The following is a 15370-nucleotide window of genomic DNA, read 5'->3' as shown; positions in this document are numbered from 1 at the left end:
CTCCCCTACCTCCTCAGCCTCCCCCTCCCCTTCTTCCCCTCCTTCCCCTCCTCCTCTCCTCCTTCTGTTCCTCCTCCTCCTCCTTGGAGAAACGCGTATTATCTGGTTGTTAGTGGCTGGGCTGCGGCTGGGCTGAAGCTGGGAGCCAGTGAGGGACAGAGCCAGGACCATGGCGGGTCCCCTGGACTCCCTCCCTGCACTCATCCTCTCTACTTTGCTCTCCTCTTGCGTTCTGACTTGTGGTGTGGCCTGGGGCAGGCTACGGGAACTCTCTTGGGCATCCGTTTCCACATTTGTAAAATGGAGTCATAACATTTACCTTGAAGCAGGGTGACTGACCGTCCTGACTTGCCCCAGACTGGGATGAGGGTGGGGTGGGGGCGGATCCCAGGACTTTGGACTTTGAGGGCTAACAACAGGGAAATCCTGGGAAAGCCAGGATGACTTGGTCAACTACCTTGACGCATTACTGTGGGGACTGCAGAAAATGCATGGAAGGGGCCTGGTGCATGGAAGTCACTTATGAAATGAAAGCTCTATTTGTATTTTAAAAAGTCCCTTTGTCTCTCTGAGTCTCATTTTCTGCTTAGGTCAGTTAAATGACCATCCATTAAATTGTTTTGAAGATCATGTGTGTGTCTCAGTTGGAGTGTTGAAGTGGCCTGTGCCCTGGTATCCCCACTCCTTGCCCTTCCAAGAGCGGCCAGAGGGCACCTGTGAGCACCAAATTCAGTTCTTGCTCCTCCCCCACCCACAGCCCTTCAGGACTCCCACCTCCCTTGGGGTAAAAGCTCAAGTCCTGCCCTTGGCTCACAAGGCCCTGCAGGACCTGCCCCCTCCCCTCCCTGCCCTCCCCTCCTCCCTCTTTCCCCCTCGCTCCCTCTGCTCCAGCCACACAGGCCTCCTCGCTGTTCCTCCAACATGCCAGGCAGTGTCCTGCCTCAGGGCCTTTGCACGTACAGTTCATTCTACCTAGAAAGCTTTTGCCCTACATATACATGTGGCTGCCTCCACATGTGTTTCAGCTTATGTGTCATCTTCTTAGTGATTTCTTTGTGTTTCAGCTTATGTGTCATCTTCTTAGTGATTTCTCTATTTTTGACATTGTACTCCTCATCCCCATCTCTGCAGATTATCAGCTCTGTGAAGGTGGAGAATTTTGTGTGTCTTGTTCCACTGCTGAATCCACAGTGCCTAGAATAGTGCTTGGCATATAGTAGCAGTTTGTATTTGTCAGGGTTAACCAGAGAAACAGAACCAATAGGACGGATACATGTATATATACATATATATATATATATATATGCATATACGTATCTGTGTCTGTGTGTATATACATGTACACATATATGTAAAGATTCATTATAGGGAATTGGTTCACACAGTTATGGTGGCTGGCAAGTCTCAAGATCTGCAGGGTGAGGTGCAAAGATCCTGACACTGAGAGGAATTTGGAGAACTGAGTGAAAGTGAGCGTGGCTGATGGGATAGGATAGGAGATGAGCAGGAGAGGTTGGCAGGTGCCCACTCACACAGGGCTGGGTTGCTATTCTAGTTTTGGGTGGATTTGAGTTGTGAGAAATTGAGTTGTGAGTAATGGGAAGCTCAGAGTTGAGAGACCACAAGTGGTAATGTGCCGGAAGTCTGCAAAGAGAAATGGTGCCTTTGTAGCTGAAAGAGGAAGCTGGAAATGAGAAGAAAGATGTTATCTGAGGCATCATTCAGGGAAGGGAAATAAACAAATCATGCCACAGGGAGCAAAGAGCCTGGGTCTCAAGACCCTAATAATGACAATCCATCGGTAACATTTTTTTTTTTAAGACCAATTATTTTATTTTACTTTTTTTTTATAATTTTATTTATTTATTTTTCCCCCAAAGCCCCAGTAGATAGTTGTATGTCATAGCTGCACATCCTTCCAGTTGCTGCATGTGGGACGCGGCCTCAGCATGGCTGGAGAAGCGGCGGGTCGGTGTGCGCCCTGGATCCGAACCCGGGCCGCCAGCAGCAGAGTGCGCACACTTAACTGCCAAGCCACGGGGCCAGCCCTCCCTTACGTTTTTATGGAATTTTATAAAGAGCTTTCCCATGATGTGCTATCCTACCAATTGATGCTGGCATTCTCGCTGACCTCTCTCTTTATTTCACATCACACATCCAATCCACTGGCAAATCCTGTTAACATTACCTTCAAAATGAATCCAGAATCCTAGCTTTCCATAGCTCCCACCTGGGTTGTATCCACCATCATCACTCGCCTCGACAAGTGTGGTCACCTCCTCCCTGGTCATCTGGCCTCTACAGTGCATCTTCTAACCAACGGCCAGAAGGATCATGTTAAAGTCATGCTCTGTCCTTCCTCTGCTCAAAACTCCCCCCTGCTCCCATCTCACTATGATAAAATGCTGAAGTCTTACAGTGATCCAGCAGATTCTGCATGATCTGGCCATGTCACCTCCTCCTACTGTTCCCTTTATCCACTGTGCTCCAACCACACCGGCCTCCTTGTAATTCTGTGAAATCACCAGGTGTGACCCTGCCAACGGGCCTTTGCACTTGCTGTTGCCTTTGCTTTAATTAGCTGCTTAGCTCACTCACCTCCTTCAGATCTTTGCTCAAATGTTACCTTCTCAGTGAGGTCTTGATTATTGAGCACAGACCATGCACCAGGCACTATTCTATGCACTCAGGATGCAGTAGTAAGTAAGATGGTCACACATCTCTTCCGGGAGCTCACAGTCCGTCAGGGCGACAGACTTGAAACAACCAATTACAAAAGTTTTTATGTAGAAGTATCTTAGAAATTGCCTGAAAATTTATTCCGTTTCCAACCAGACCTACCTCTTCTCATGCAGGAGTAGTGAAAATAATGCACTTTGGGCTTTGACAGGCTTGGCGCTGCCTCTTGCAAGCTGTGTGCACTTGGGCAAGTTACTCAACCTCTCTGAGCCTCAGTTTTCCACATCCATATAATGCAAGTTGTATTAGTTTCCTATTGCTTCTGTAACAAGTCACCAAAATCTTGGTGGCTTGAAACAACAGAAGCGTATTCTTACAGTTCTGGAGGTCAGAAGTTTGAAACGGGTCCCACTGGGCTGAAATCCAGGTGTCAGCAGGGCTGCATTCCTTGCTGGAGGTTCTAGGGGAGAATCTGTTTTCTTGCCTTTTCTGGCTTCTAGAGGCCAACTGTATCCCTTGACTCGTGTCCCGCTTCCTCCATCTCCAAAACCAGCAGTGGCTGGTCAAGTTTTTCTCACATTGCATCACTCTGACTCTGCCTCTCTTGGTTTCCTCTTTCACTTATGAAGATGCTTGTGATTATGTTGGTCCCACCTGGATAATCCAGGCTAATCTCTCCATCTCAGGGTCAGCTGATTAACAGTCTTAACTCCATCTGCAACCTTAATTCCCCTGTGCCATGTAGCATAGCATATTTGCAGGTTCCAGGGATTCGGACGTGGTCATCTTTGGGGGGCCATTATTCTGCCAACAACAGGAATGATAGTGTCAAGTGAGTCCCTTCCCTAGCACCTAGAAGGCTGCCCCCACCTGTGGCTTTGTCCTCCTGGAGCTGACGGTGTGCTAGAGGAGATGATCACTAAAAAGCTAACCACTCAAATAATCGAGCAATTATAATTTTGATAAGTGCCATAAACAGGGAGCACAGGGAGCTATGGTGGAGTAAAGGAAGTGACGTTTAAGCAAGAACTGGAGAATGAATAGGAGCTGGCCAGGCAAAGCAGAGGAAAAGACAACAGCATGTACAAAGGCCCTGAGATGAGGAGGCTAGAAACAGAGAGTGAAGACAGATGTGGTTGGCTCTGGTTACTGGGGGCTTTGTGGGTCATGTTAAGTAACTTGGATTTTAGTTCTGAGTGCAACAGAGAGTATTGTTGGCAGGGGTGGGGGTGGATGATCAAATTTGCATTCAGAGATGATTGCAGGGAACAGTGGGGGATGTAGGGGATGTGTAGGGAATGCAGCATCCAGAGGAAGATCTGTACCAAGCATAGCCATGGAGATGGAGAGATGTGCGTAGTTGTTGATTATTTAGGAGAAAGAATCAACGGGGCTTGGGAACTCATTGGATGTGAGTTGAGGGCCAAAGAAGTAAACGGAGGTACAGAGACGTGAACTCCACTTGTCCCAGGGTTGGGTTGGCTAGGATGTAGTTTTGACTGTTTCCATAGAAACCAAATGACAACAACTTAAAATGTTTATCTCTTAGAAGTTTATTCTTCACCCTCTCATAAATCTCCACTTTGTGGATGGAACAAGGTGACAGGGCTACCTCGTCTGAGATCTTCTCAGCTCCCAGGTGCCTTCCATTTTGTTGTTTCTCCATCCCTTGGTGTGGAGCTTTTCCAAAGCATCATCCCCACGGTTATGGACAGATCACCTCATTCTGTCCATGTTCCAGCCCAGGTGAAAGGGAAAGGAGAAGTGAAGACCATGCTCCTTCTTTTCAAGGGCGTGGCCAAAAGGTGCACATATCACTTCTGCTCATTTCCATTGGCTGGAACTTAGCCACATGGCCACACGTAGGGGCAAGAGAAGCTGGGATTGAAGCTTAAATGGGTGGTCATTTTAATAAAAGGAAGAGGGGGAGATGGTCTGGGGGAATAGCCACCATTCCCTGCTTTGATGTTTCCTGTGGGAGCTTTAACCCAGGTGGTCCTTGCTCCAAATGCTGCAGCTTTGACTCGCATACTCTTTTGTCTGGAGCTCTGATGCTCACAGAGTGGTCCATGGACTGGCATCATCAGCATCAGTCACAGGCTTGTTAGAAATGCAGAGACTCAGGTCCCCCAGACCAGCTGAATCAGCACCTGATTTTCCAATGTCTCCCAGGGATCCCAGGTGAGGCAGATGCTACTGGTCTGCGGACCACACTTGGAGAAGCAAGAGTCCAGATCAGTACTTCTCACACTTCCTGTGCACACACATCACCCGAGGATCTTGCTAAAATGCAGATTCCCATTCAGTAGATCTGGGGCAGGGCCTGGGATTTTCTGTTTCCATCAAAATGCCAGGCGATGCTGATGCTGCCCACCCACGGACCACACTTTGAGTGGCAAAGTCTAGGGTCTGTATGGTCCTTGACTGAGCAGTTTCCTAGGGCTGCTGTAACCACAAACTGTGTGGCTTAAGACAACAGAAATTCATTATCTCACAGTTCTGGAGGCCATAAGTCTGAAATCAAGGTGTCAGCAGGGCCGTGCTTTCTCTGAAGGCTCTAGGAGAGAATCAGCTCTGTGTCTCTCTCTCAGCATCTGGTGTTGCCAGCAATCCTCGGTGTCTCTTGACTTGTATATGCATCACTCCCATCTCTGCCTCTGTCATCACATGGTGTTCTCCCCAAGCCTGCCTCTGTGCCTCTTCTCTTCTCACAAAGACACCAATCAGATAAGATTAAGGGACTATCCTACTCCAGCATGATCCCATGTTAACTTACATCTTAATTGCAGCTAGAAAGACCCTGTTTCCAAATAATGTCACATTCTCAGAGACCCGGTTTAGCACTTCAACATATCTTTTTTCTCTATGCCAAGAAAAAAAGACTACGGCCATTTGTGCAATCTGTGATCATTACATTTGAAATTATCCGTCATGCTTTTTCCTTACATATTATTGGCCAGTATTTATTCTCTTGGTCACACCTAACTGCAAGGGAGGTTAGGAAGAAGGGGAGAATGTGGGTATTGGGGAGCCTCAGCGCTGTGTGCCACAAGAGCAGAACATGTAGAGTAAATCTGCACCTGCAGTCTCCTGTCTTGATTTCCTTGTTTTCCTTGACCCGGGTTTTCTCTTCCACTCTCTAGATGTGGATGAATGTGCGGATCCCAGAGCCTGCCCAGAGCATGCAACTTGCCACAACAGCCCTGGAAGCTACTATTGTGTCTGCAACTCAGGATTTGTTTCTAGCAGTGGAAACACGACATTCCGCGGTCCAGGAGAGACGTGTGAAGGTAGGTGGAGGGATGTGTTGGGGAATCAGGTCCAATTCTGTTTGCAAATTCAGCAGTGGTGGGTGATGAGTAGGGGCATGTCTCGGCTGAGTTCAAAGACTTTTCTGCAAAGCTGAAGCTAATAATCATTCATTCATACATTCACTCATTTATTCATTCATTCCTGCACCTTTCAACCAATACTACTTGAGCATCTACAATGCAGCAGGTTCTATTCTAGGAATGGTGAATACAGCAGTGAATAACACAGGCAATAATATTTGTCCCCCTGGAAATTATCATCTTGATGGAGGGAGATAGATAACAAAAAATAGAAGCACGAACATATTGTGTGTTAGGGATACCTAAAGGAAATGAAGACAAATAAGGCAGGAAATGTAGATATAGAGTTCCGGAGGTGGGTTTCTAATTTTAACACGGTGGTACGAAGAGGCCATGCTGAGAAGTTGATATTTGAGACAATATCTGAAGGAAGTGAGGGAGTGAGAGATTGTGTACTGGGGAAGGATGTTCCAGGAGGAGGGAACACCAGGTACAAAAGGCTGGAGGCAGGATCCCAGCCAAGGCGCTAAGCTCTCCCTCTCGTGTGCTCATTCAGTCCTCCCAACAACCTGACGGTATTGATCATATTCTACACCCATTTCACAGACAAGAACTGTGAGCCTCCACTGTGGTGGAATCACCCTCCCAAGGCCAAATAGATAGGAGGTAGGAGAGTCAGGATCTGAGTGTGCCCAAGAGTGACTTCACGCCCCATGCTCACAACCACCATGCATGACATTCTGCCATTTCTCATTCCAAATGAGGCTGCAACCTCTGGCAGCTCAAGGTGGGCTTGCGTAGGACAGACATTGATTTAATCACCAAATTCCCAGACTCTGGCACTCAAGACAGCCTGAGAAGCTGTCATGCAAACATTCCAGAGCCAGACAGAACCCGGATTCTAATCCTCATTGTGCCTTTCACAATCTATGCGACGTTGCACGATTTTGAAGTTTCAGTTTCCTCCTCTGAAAAGTGGAAATATTAGTTTATACCTCATAGGGCTACTATGAGCATTTGTGGAGCTAACACATGTAAGGGATCTAAGGCAATGCCTGCCACAAAGAAAGCTCGAAATGTTAGTGGTTAATTTTTACTTTAGTTAAGATTTGCTTGCATAGTACTCACTGTGCTCCAGGCTCTGTGGTGAGTGCTTTCCAGAGGTCACCTTATTTAATCCTCTGAATGACCCTGTGGGGTGGGTATTATTATCTTCGTCTGACAGATGGGGAAATTGAGACACACAGAGATGAATTCTCTTGTCCATTGTGTTAGGAAGCTCGGGCTGCATAACAAAATATTGTAGACTGGTGGCCTTAAATAACAGAGAATTATTGTCCCACATTCTGGAGGCCAGAGGTCTGGAAGTCAAGGTGTCAGCAGGGCCGTGCTTTCTGTGAAGGCTCTGGGAGAGAATCCGCTCTGTGTCTCTCTCCCAGCTTCTAGTGTTGCCGGCAATCCTCAGTGTCTCTTGACTTGTAGATGGATCACTCTCATCTCTGCCTCTATCATCACATGGTGTTCTCCCCAAGCCTGCCTCTGTGCCTCTTCGCCTCTCCTCATAAGGACACCAATGATATCAGATTAAGGGACCATCCTTCTCCAGCATGATCCCATGTTAACTTACATCTTAATTGCATCTACAAGGACCCTATGTCCAAATAAGGTCACATTCTAAGGGACCAGGTTTAGGAACTCAACATTTCTTTTCGGAGGGACACAATTCAACCCACAACGGTCTCCTTCACTCTCACAAGCTGGCTTCCTTCAGAGCCACCATCTGGTGCACTAACCCAAACTTTTCCTTCTACGCTGCCTAGATGTGAATGAGTGTGCGAATTCCACCATCTGCCCAGCTAATGCAACCTGCACCAACACTTTGGACAGTTACTACTGCACTTGTGAACAAGGCTTCCTGTCCAGCACCGGAGAGACACAGTTCGTGGGCCCAGGAGTCGAATGCAAAGGTGAGTTCCCCTCAAAGGCGGTAGGAAAAGCAGGTGGGATCTAGCTGGGTAGGAGATACAGGTGCTTTTTGTTTTTTCCCCAAATACTATTTCCTTCCTTCTTTCTTTCCTCCTTCCTTCCTTCCTTCCTTCATTCCTTCCTCCCTCACTCCCTCCCACTCTTGCTCCGTTCGTTGGTTCTTCTTTCTTTCTTTCTTTCTTCCTTTCGTTCTTCCTTTCGTCCTTTCTTCCTTCCTTCCTTCCTTCCTTCCTTCCTTCCTTCCTTCCTTCCTTCCTTCCTTCCTTCCTTCCTTCCTTTCTTTCTTTCTTTCATCCATCTTTCTTTCTTTCTTTCTTTCTTCCTTCCTTCCTTCCTTCCTTCCTTCCTTCCTTCCTTCCTTCCTTTCTTTTCATCTCTCTCTCTTTCTTTCTTCCCTTCTTTCTTTGTCTCTCTCTCACCCTCTTTTTCTTTCTCCTAACTCTCTTTCTTTCTTTCCATTCTTCCTTTCTCTCTCTCTCTCTCTCTCTCTCTCGTTCATCGTAAGAATTACTCTGGGTCACTAAAATTTCCAATTATTACAGACTGGCATTAGGAAGAAAAGAAAAATTAAAATCATGCTACTTGTCAACATTCAGAAATACCCACTGATTTCATTTTGTGGGTCCATCTTTTGGTTCCCTCTCCATGTGGATAATTAGAATTTCTAACATTTATAGAGTGCCTTGCCCTGTCTGAAGGGCTTTGTGTGCATTTTCACATTAAATGGACCATAGGCATTGTGATGATCTCCACTGTCCAGATGAGAAAATGGAGATGAGGCTTGGAGAGCTGAAATGATTGTTTAGGGTCATGCAGTTGAACTGGGATTCAAACCCAGGTCTTTCTGACTTTACTGAGGGTCTGTCAACCATGTCACTTAGTTGCCACACTCTAGTTAAGAGATGTTGGTGAAATGTATTTCATCTCTCTAAGCTTCAATGTTTCCATCTGTAAAACGGGTGTATAAGAGTATCTAACTCCAAGGATAGTTGGGAAGATTAAATGCAATAATGTATGCAGTGTGCTAGGCACACGTGCAGTATTAAGAGCTATATTAACATAAATAATATAAAGTAACATAATTCCCAGAAGGAGCTAAGTTCTCTGTCGGCGTTCCTTATATTTAAACTCCAGTTCTCCTCTTCACAGTAAAGATCTGATTATGCCTCTGAATAAGACCAGAGGTTGGCAAATTTTTCTGTGAGGGGTCAGATAGTAAACATTGTGGAAGTTGCAAGCCGTAGGATTTCTGTCATGACTACTCAGTTGTGGTGCAAACACAGCCATAGAAGTTATAAAAATGAATGAATGTGGCTGTGTGCCAATAAAGCTTTATTTACACAAACAGGTGGTGGGCTGGATTTGACCCACGGGATGTAGTTTGCTGAGCTCTGAAGAAGAAAATGCATTTCTCTCACTTTTGCTGTTAGTTTCCAGGGAGCCCCAAACATCGTTCTTTATCTTTGGGCTACAGTTCATGGGTAATTCAGTCAGCTCAGTAGTGCTCATGAGCCCTGGTGTTTGAATTTGGGGTGAAATCAATATTCCTCATCTAGAAAATGATGGATACTACAGCAACGATTTTGTCTGCTCTATGTCTTTGGCCCCCAGCATGCTGCCTGATACATTGTGAGTTAAATATATATTTGTTGAATGAAGGAACATGTACCTTATTCTTTATGTCAACTCCAGATTGAACCTTCCTTCTATTGACAGGCACTTGGGTTTTTCTAATGTTTTATAACTTGAAACAAAGCTGAATGAGCATCCCTGTGATCTTATGTTGATGTACAGTGGCAGCTCCAGATATCTCTCTAGGAGAGGTGCAATGATGGGGAGGGAGCTATAGGAGACTTGCCTTGAAGGTGTGCTTGCGTGAAACGTACATAGCAAGTGTTTATTTGGGGTGACTTGGCAGAGCAGGGATGAAGGAAATTAGGGGAGCCCCCTCCATGGTACCATGACTGCACAATTCCGTGAGTGCTTCAATGAGTAAATTCCTAGGATTGGCTATCTCTCCAACCTATCTATTTGTTGGATAACAGACCACCGGCAAACTTAGTTGCAAACAACAATCATTTATTTTGCTCGTGAATGAATCTTCTATTAGGACTGAGTTTGGAGAGGATGGCTTGTCTCTCTTCCACACTGTCAGTTGAGTTGGCTCAACTGGAGGCTAGAGGATCCACTTTGAAGAGGACCTACTCACAAGGCTGGCAAGGTGGTGCTGGCTATTGACTGACTGCTCCCCCAGGGCTGTGGGCTGGAAGTCTTAGTTTTTCCCCATGTGGCTGCATTTTCACAGCTGGTTGGGCTTCCTCAAAATATGACAGCTGATTTCCAAGAATGAGCATCTCAAGAGAACAAGGAAGTACTTTATATTTTTATGACCTAGTGTGATATTCTTATGACCCAGCAGTGTATTTTCATGAACTGCTGTCACTTTCACGATGGTCACAGCATGCTCAGATTTCAGGGGAGGGAATATAGACCCCAATACTTGATGGATGGATTACCAAGGTCTCACTGAAAGAAGGGCTTATGGGAGGGAAACATTGTTTCAACCATCTTTGGAAAATACAATGGGCTGCACAAGATGAGACAACTTTGTAACTCTGACTCTTTCTCTATCCAGATATAGATGAGTGTTCTCAAAGTCCCCTACAATGTGGTCTTAACTCAGTCTGCCAAAACCTGCCAGGGAGGTATGAGTGCAGCTGTTTGCCTGGTTTCTCTTCTCCTACTGGAAACAACTGGAACTCGGGAAACCCAGGTCATTTCGCCTGTACAGGTAATGCTCTCAGGCTCTCAGGCAGGCTTTTGATGGAAAGCTACCATCAAGTTGGGTACATGTGTTTCTCATCCTAGACACCCAATCTTTTGTCTGCTCACTCTCATCCACCGCTCCTCAGACATCAATGAATGCCTCTCCAGTAGGATCTGCTCAGAGCATTCTGAGTGTTCCAACTCCTTGCGAAGCTACAGTTGCAGCTGTCGAGATGGGCTCTTCTCTAACAACTCCACCTCTGAAGGTCTAGAGGGCCTGCCCTTCTTTATTTACCTTTGATTAAGAATCACCTCATTTGATGATCCTACGAGGTGGAGATCATGATCCTCATTTTAGGAATGAGAAAATTGAGGCTCAGAGAGGTGAAGTGACTTGCCAAAGGAAGCACCGTTATTAAGTGGAAGAACCAGGGTTTGAACTCCTGTTGAAGCGCCGCTGTGACTTAAGCAGTGGGTCAGGCAGTACTTGAGAGTAATGGGGGGCTCTGTCGCTACAGCGATTTTATCCTCAGGGGACATTGGCAATGTCTAGAGACATTTTTGATTGTCACAACTGGTGGTGGTGTTGGCGTTGTGTGTGCTATTGTCATCTAGCGCATAGAGGCCAAAGACGCTGTTAAACATCTTACAATGCACAGAACAGGCTCTTTACAACTAAAAATGATCAAGTCCCAAATGTCACTAGTGCTGAGGTGGGGAAACTGTCCTAGGGGGAGCTTAGACCCAAACCTTAGCACTTTTTCCTAAAAGATATTTGAATTAAGACCTGAGAGTTACCCTCACCCTCCTTCCCCTTCCATATTAAATCAGTCATCATGTCTTGGGGAATCTACCTGATAAATATGTCTTAAATCTCTCCGCTCTTCTCCATCCTTGGATCAGGCTTCATCCGTATTGCAGCAGCATCCCCTCTGGTCTCTGCCTTTCTCCAGTCTTGTCACCTCTAGTCCATCCTCCACACTGCAGCCAGAATGTTCTCAGCAAGACACCAGGGCTCCATCTCACTGAGTCTAGTGTGGTTCTATTGTTCTCCACATTATAGGGAAGGTGACTCCATCCAGCAGAGTGTGGAGTGATCCTGCCCTCGTCACATCTCCTTGGCTTGGAGTCAGAGATATTTGAAGTCATCTCTGATTTTTCTAGTCCATTTGTAGCAGTCAGCTATTACTGAGTAACAAATCACCCTGTTGACAATGGCTAAAAAAACCCACCATTTATTTAGCTCTTGTTTCCATGCATTAGTGGTTTAAGTTGGGCTCTTCTGGTCAGTTCTCCGGGGTCAAACATTCTTCATATGTCTGCATTCAGCTGTGGTTGGGCTGGGCTGTCTCACATGACTGGGTCTCATCTAGGATGATCCATGTTGGAAGACATGAAGGATGGAAGTCCTTCATTAGGCTAATTTAGGGCTTGTTCATGTGGCAGAATCAGGAGGCCCAAAGCATGAACAGAAGCAAAGAAGCCTCTAGGGGTCTAAGTTAGGAACTGGCACCACATCACTTGTGCTGCATTCAATTGACCCAGCAAGTCGTAGGGCCAGCTGGATTTAGGGGTCAAGAAACAAACAACACATTTAAAGAGAAGAGCGTCAGAGTCACATTGCACTGCACAGTCTGCATCCTGAGGTGTGGATACGGGGGTAGGTATGTGGCCAGTTAAGTGCCACACTCTTGGCAGACATTTTTGGGTGGATGAATAGACGGATAGATGGATGGATAGCTAGATGGGTAGCTCAATAGATGGAGAGATGGGTAGGTGGATGGATGGACAGATGGGTAGCTCAATAGATGGATAGATGGATGGATGGATGGATGGATGGATGGATGGATGGATGGATGGATGAATGCATGGATACGTGACACAAACAAGTGAACAAAAAAACAAAGGAATAAACAGTGCATGTTTTTGTCTGTGCTGAAAAGAAAGACTATAGCCTTTCTGCAAGCTATGATCATTATGTGTGACATTATTTGTCATCCTTTTGCTTACGTACAGCTGGCCAGAATTTATTTTAACCACCATGCCTACCTGCAAGGGAGGTTAGAAAGAAGGGGAGAATGTGGGTATTGGGGAGCCTCAGTGCTGTGTGCCACGAGCTAAGAACATGTAGAGCGAATCTCCACTTGCAGGCTCCTGTCTTAATTTCCTCGTCTTCCTTTACCTGGGTTTTCTCTTCCACTCTCTAGATGTGGATGAATGTCCGGATCCCAGAGTCTGCCCAGAGCATGCGACTTGTCACAACAGTCCTGGAAGCTACTATTGTGTCTGCAACTCAGGATTTCTTTCCAGAAATAGAAGCATGAGTTCCCAGGGCCTGGGAGAGACGTGTGAAGGTAGGTGGAGGGATCTGTTGGGGAATCAGGTCCAATTCTGTTTGCAAAGACAGCAGTGGTGGGAGAGGAGTCAGAGCTGGTGTCAGCTGAATCATTCATTCATAAATTCATTTGTTGATTCATTACTGCACCCTTTGACCAATATTTCTTGAGCATCTACAATACACGTGGTTCTATTCCAGGGACGGCGGATACAGCAGTGAATAACACAGGCAATAATATTTGTTCATCTGGAAATTATCATCAGGGTGTGGAGGGAGATAGATAACAAAAAATAGATGCATGAACATCCTGTGTGTTAGGAATAGTTAAAGAAGATGAAGACAAATAAGGCAGGAAAGACAGATAGAGAGTTCTGGGGATGGGATTCTAAGTTTAACAGAGTGGTAAGGAAAGGCCATGCTGAGAAGATGGTATTTGAGATAAGATCTGAAGGAAGTGAGGGAGTGAGTGTCTGGGGAAGGATGTTCCAGGAGGAGGGAACAGCAGGTACAAAAGTGTGGAGGCTGACTCCCAGCCAAGGCGCTAAGCTCTCCCTCACGTGTGCTCATTCAGTCTTCCCAACAACCTGAAGGTATTGGTCGCATTGTAGACCCATTTCACAGACAAGGACTGTGAGCCTCCACTGCAGTGGAATCACTCTCCCAAGGCCAAATAGATAGGAGGTAGGCGAGTCAGGATCTGAGTGTGCCCAGGAGTGACTTCACACCCCACGCTCCCAACCACCATGCCATTCTGCCATTCCTCATTCCAAATGAGGCTGCAACCTCTGGCAGTTCAAGGAGGGGTTGTGTAGGACACATATCAATGTAATCACCAAATTCCCAGACTCTGAGACTTAAGACAGCCTGAGAAGCTGCCATCCAAACATTCCAGAGCCAGACAGAACGTGGATTCCAATCCTGATTGTGCCTTTCACAAGCTATGTGACGATGCACAATTTTGAAGCCTCAGTTTCCTCCTCTGAAAAATGGAACTATTAGTTTACACCTCATAGGGCTGCTACGAGCATTCATGGAGCTAATGCATGTAAGAGATCTCTGTCAATGCCTGCCACAAAGAAAGCTCGACATGTTAGTGGTTAATTTTTATTTTAGTTAAGATTTGCTTGCCTAGTACTTACTGTGCTCCAGGCTCTGTGTGGAGTGCTTTACAGAGATCACCTTATTTAGTCCTCTGAGTGACCCTGTGGGGTGGGTACTATTATCCTCATCTGACAGATGGGGAAATTGAGGAACACAAAGATGAATTCTCTTGTGCATTGTGTTAGGCAGCTTGGCTGCATCACCAAATATTATAGACTGGGGCCCTTAAACAGCAGAGATTTATTTTCTCACATCTCTGGAGGCCAGAGGTCAGGAATCAAGGTGTCAGCGGGGCCATGCTTCCTCTGAAGGCTCTAGGAGAGAATCTGCTCTGTGTCTCTCAGCTTCTGGTGTTGCCAGCAATCCTCGGTGTCTCTTGACTTGTAGATGCATCACTCCCATCTCTGCCTCTGTCATCACATGGTGTTCTCCCCAAGCCTGCCTCTGTGCCTCTTCTCTTCTCACAAAGACACCAATCAGATAAGATTAAGGGACTATCCTACTCCAGCATGATCCCATGTTAACTTACATCTTAATTGCAGCTAGAAAGACCCTGTTTCCAAATAATGTCACATTCTCAGAGACCCGGTTTAGCACTTCAACATATCTTTTTTCTCTATGCCAAGAAAAAAAGACTACGGCCATTTGTGCAATCTGTGATCATTACATTTGAAATTATCCATCACGCTTTTTCCTTACATATTATTGGCCAGTATTTATTCTCTTGGTCACACCTAACTGCAAGGGAGGTTAGGAAGAAGGGGAGAATGGGGGTATTGGGGAGCCTCAGCACTATGTGCCACAAGCTAAGAACATATAGAGTAAATCTGCACCTGCAGTCTCCTGTCTTCATTTCCTTGTTTTCCTTGACCCGGGTTTTCTCTTCCACTCTCTAGATGTGGATGAATGTGTGGATCCCAGAGCCTGCCCGGAGCATGCGACTTGCCACAACAGTCCTGGAAGCTACTATTGTGCCTGCAACCCAGGATTTGTTTCTAGCAGTGGAAACACGACATTCCGCAGTCTAGGAGAGACGTGTGAAGGTAGGTGGAGGGATGTGTTGGGGAATCAGGTCCAGTTCTGTTTGCAAAGACAACAGTGTTGGGAGAGGCCTTGGGGTGGTTCTTCCCTGAGTGCAAGGACCTCATCTGCAGAGTTGAAGCTAATA

General features: G+C 46.1%; 1 protein-coding gene and 1 pseudogene across 2 annotated transcripts in view; one reads left to right on the top strand and one right to left on the bottom strand.

Moving 5' to 3' along the window:
• Positions 1–15370, bottom strand: part of LOC131394240 (adhesion G protein-coupled receptor E1-like) — a 737363-nt pseudogene that overhangs the window by 191710 nt on the left and 530283 nt on the right.
• The window catches only part of LOC131394484 (adhesion G protein-coupled receptor E1-like), a 62127-nt gene that overhangs the window by 12055 nt on the left and 34702 nt on the right, over positions 1–15370 (top strand). For both annotated transcript variants that reach the window (XM_058525852.1, XM_058525851.1), the window contains 5 exons: positions 5823–5969; positions 7832–7978; positions 10633–10788; positions 12971–13117; positions 15099–15245. In XM_058525852.1, the coding sequence (XP_058381835.1) occupies positions 5823–5969; positions 7832–7978; positions 10633–10788; positions 12971–13117; positions 15099–15245 (744 nt within the window). The remainder of the gene's footprint in view (positions 1–5822; positions 5970–7831; positions 7979–10632; positions 10789–12970; positions 13118–15098; positions 15246–15370) is intronic.

This window comes from Diceros bicornis, chromosome 30 (assembly GCF_020826845.1).
Source record: "Diceros bicornis minor isolate mBicDic1 chromosome 30, mDicBic1.mat.cur, whole genome shotgun sequence".
In the NCBI taxonomy this organism is placed as follows: Eukaryota; Metazoa; Chordata; class Mammalia; order Perissodactyla; family Rhinocerotidae; genus Diceros; species Diceros bicornis.
The sequence above is the reverse complement of the archived record's forward strand: the minus strand, read 5'-3'. Positions and strand labels throughout refer to the sequence as shown.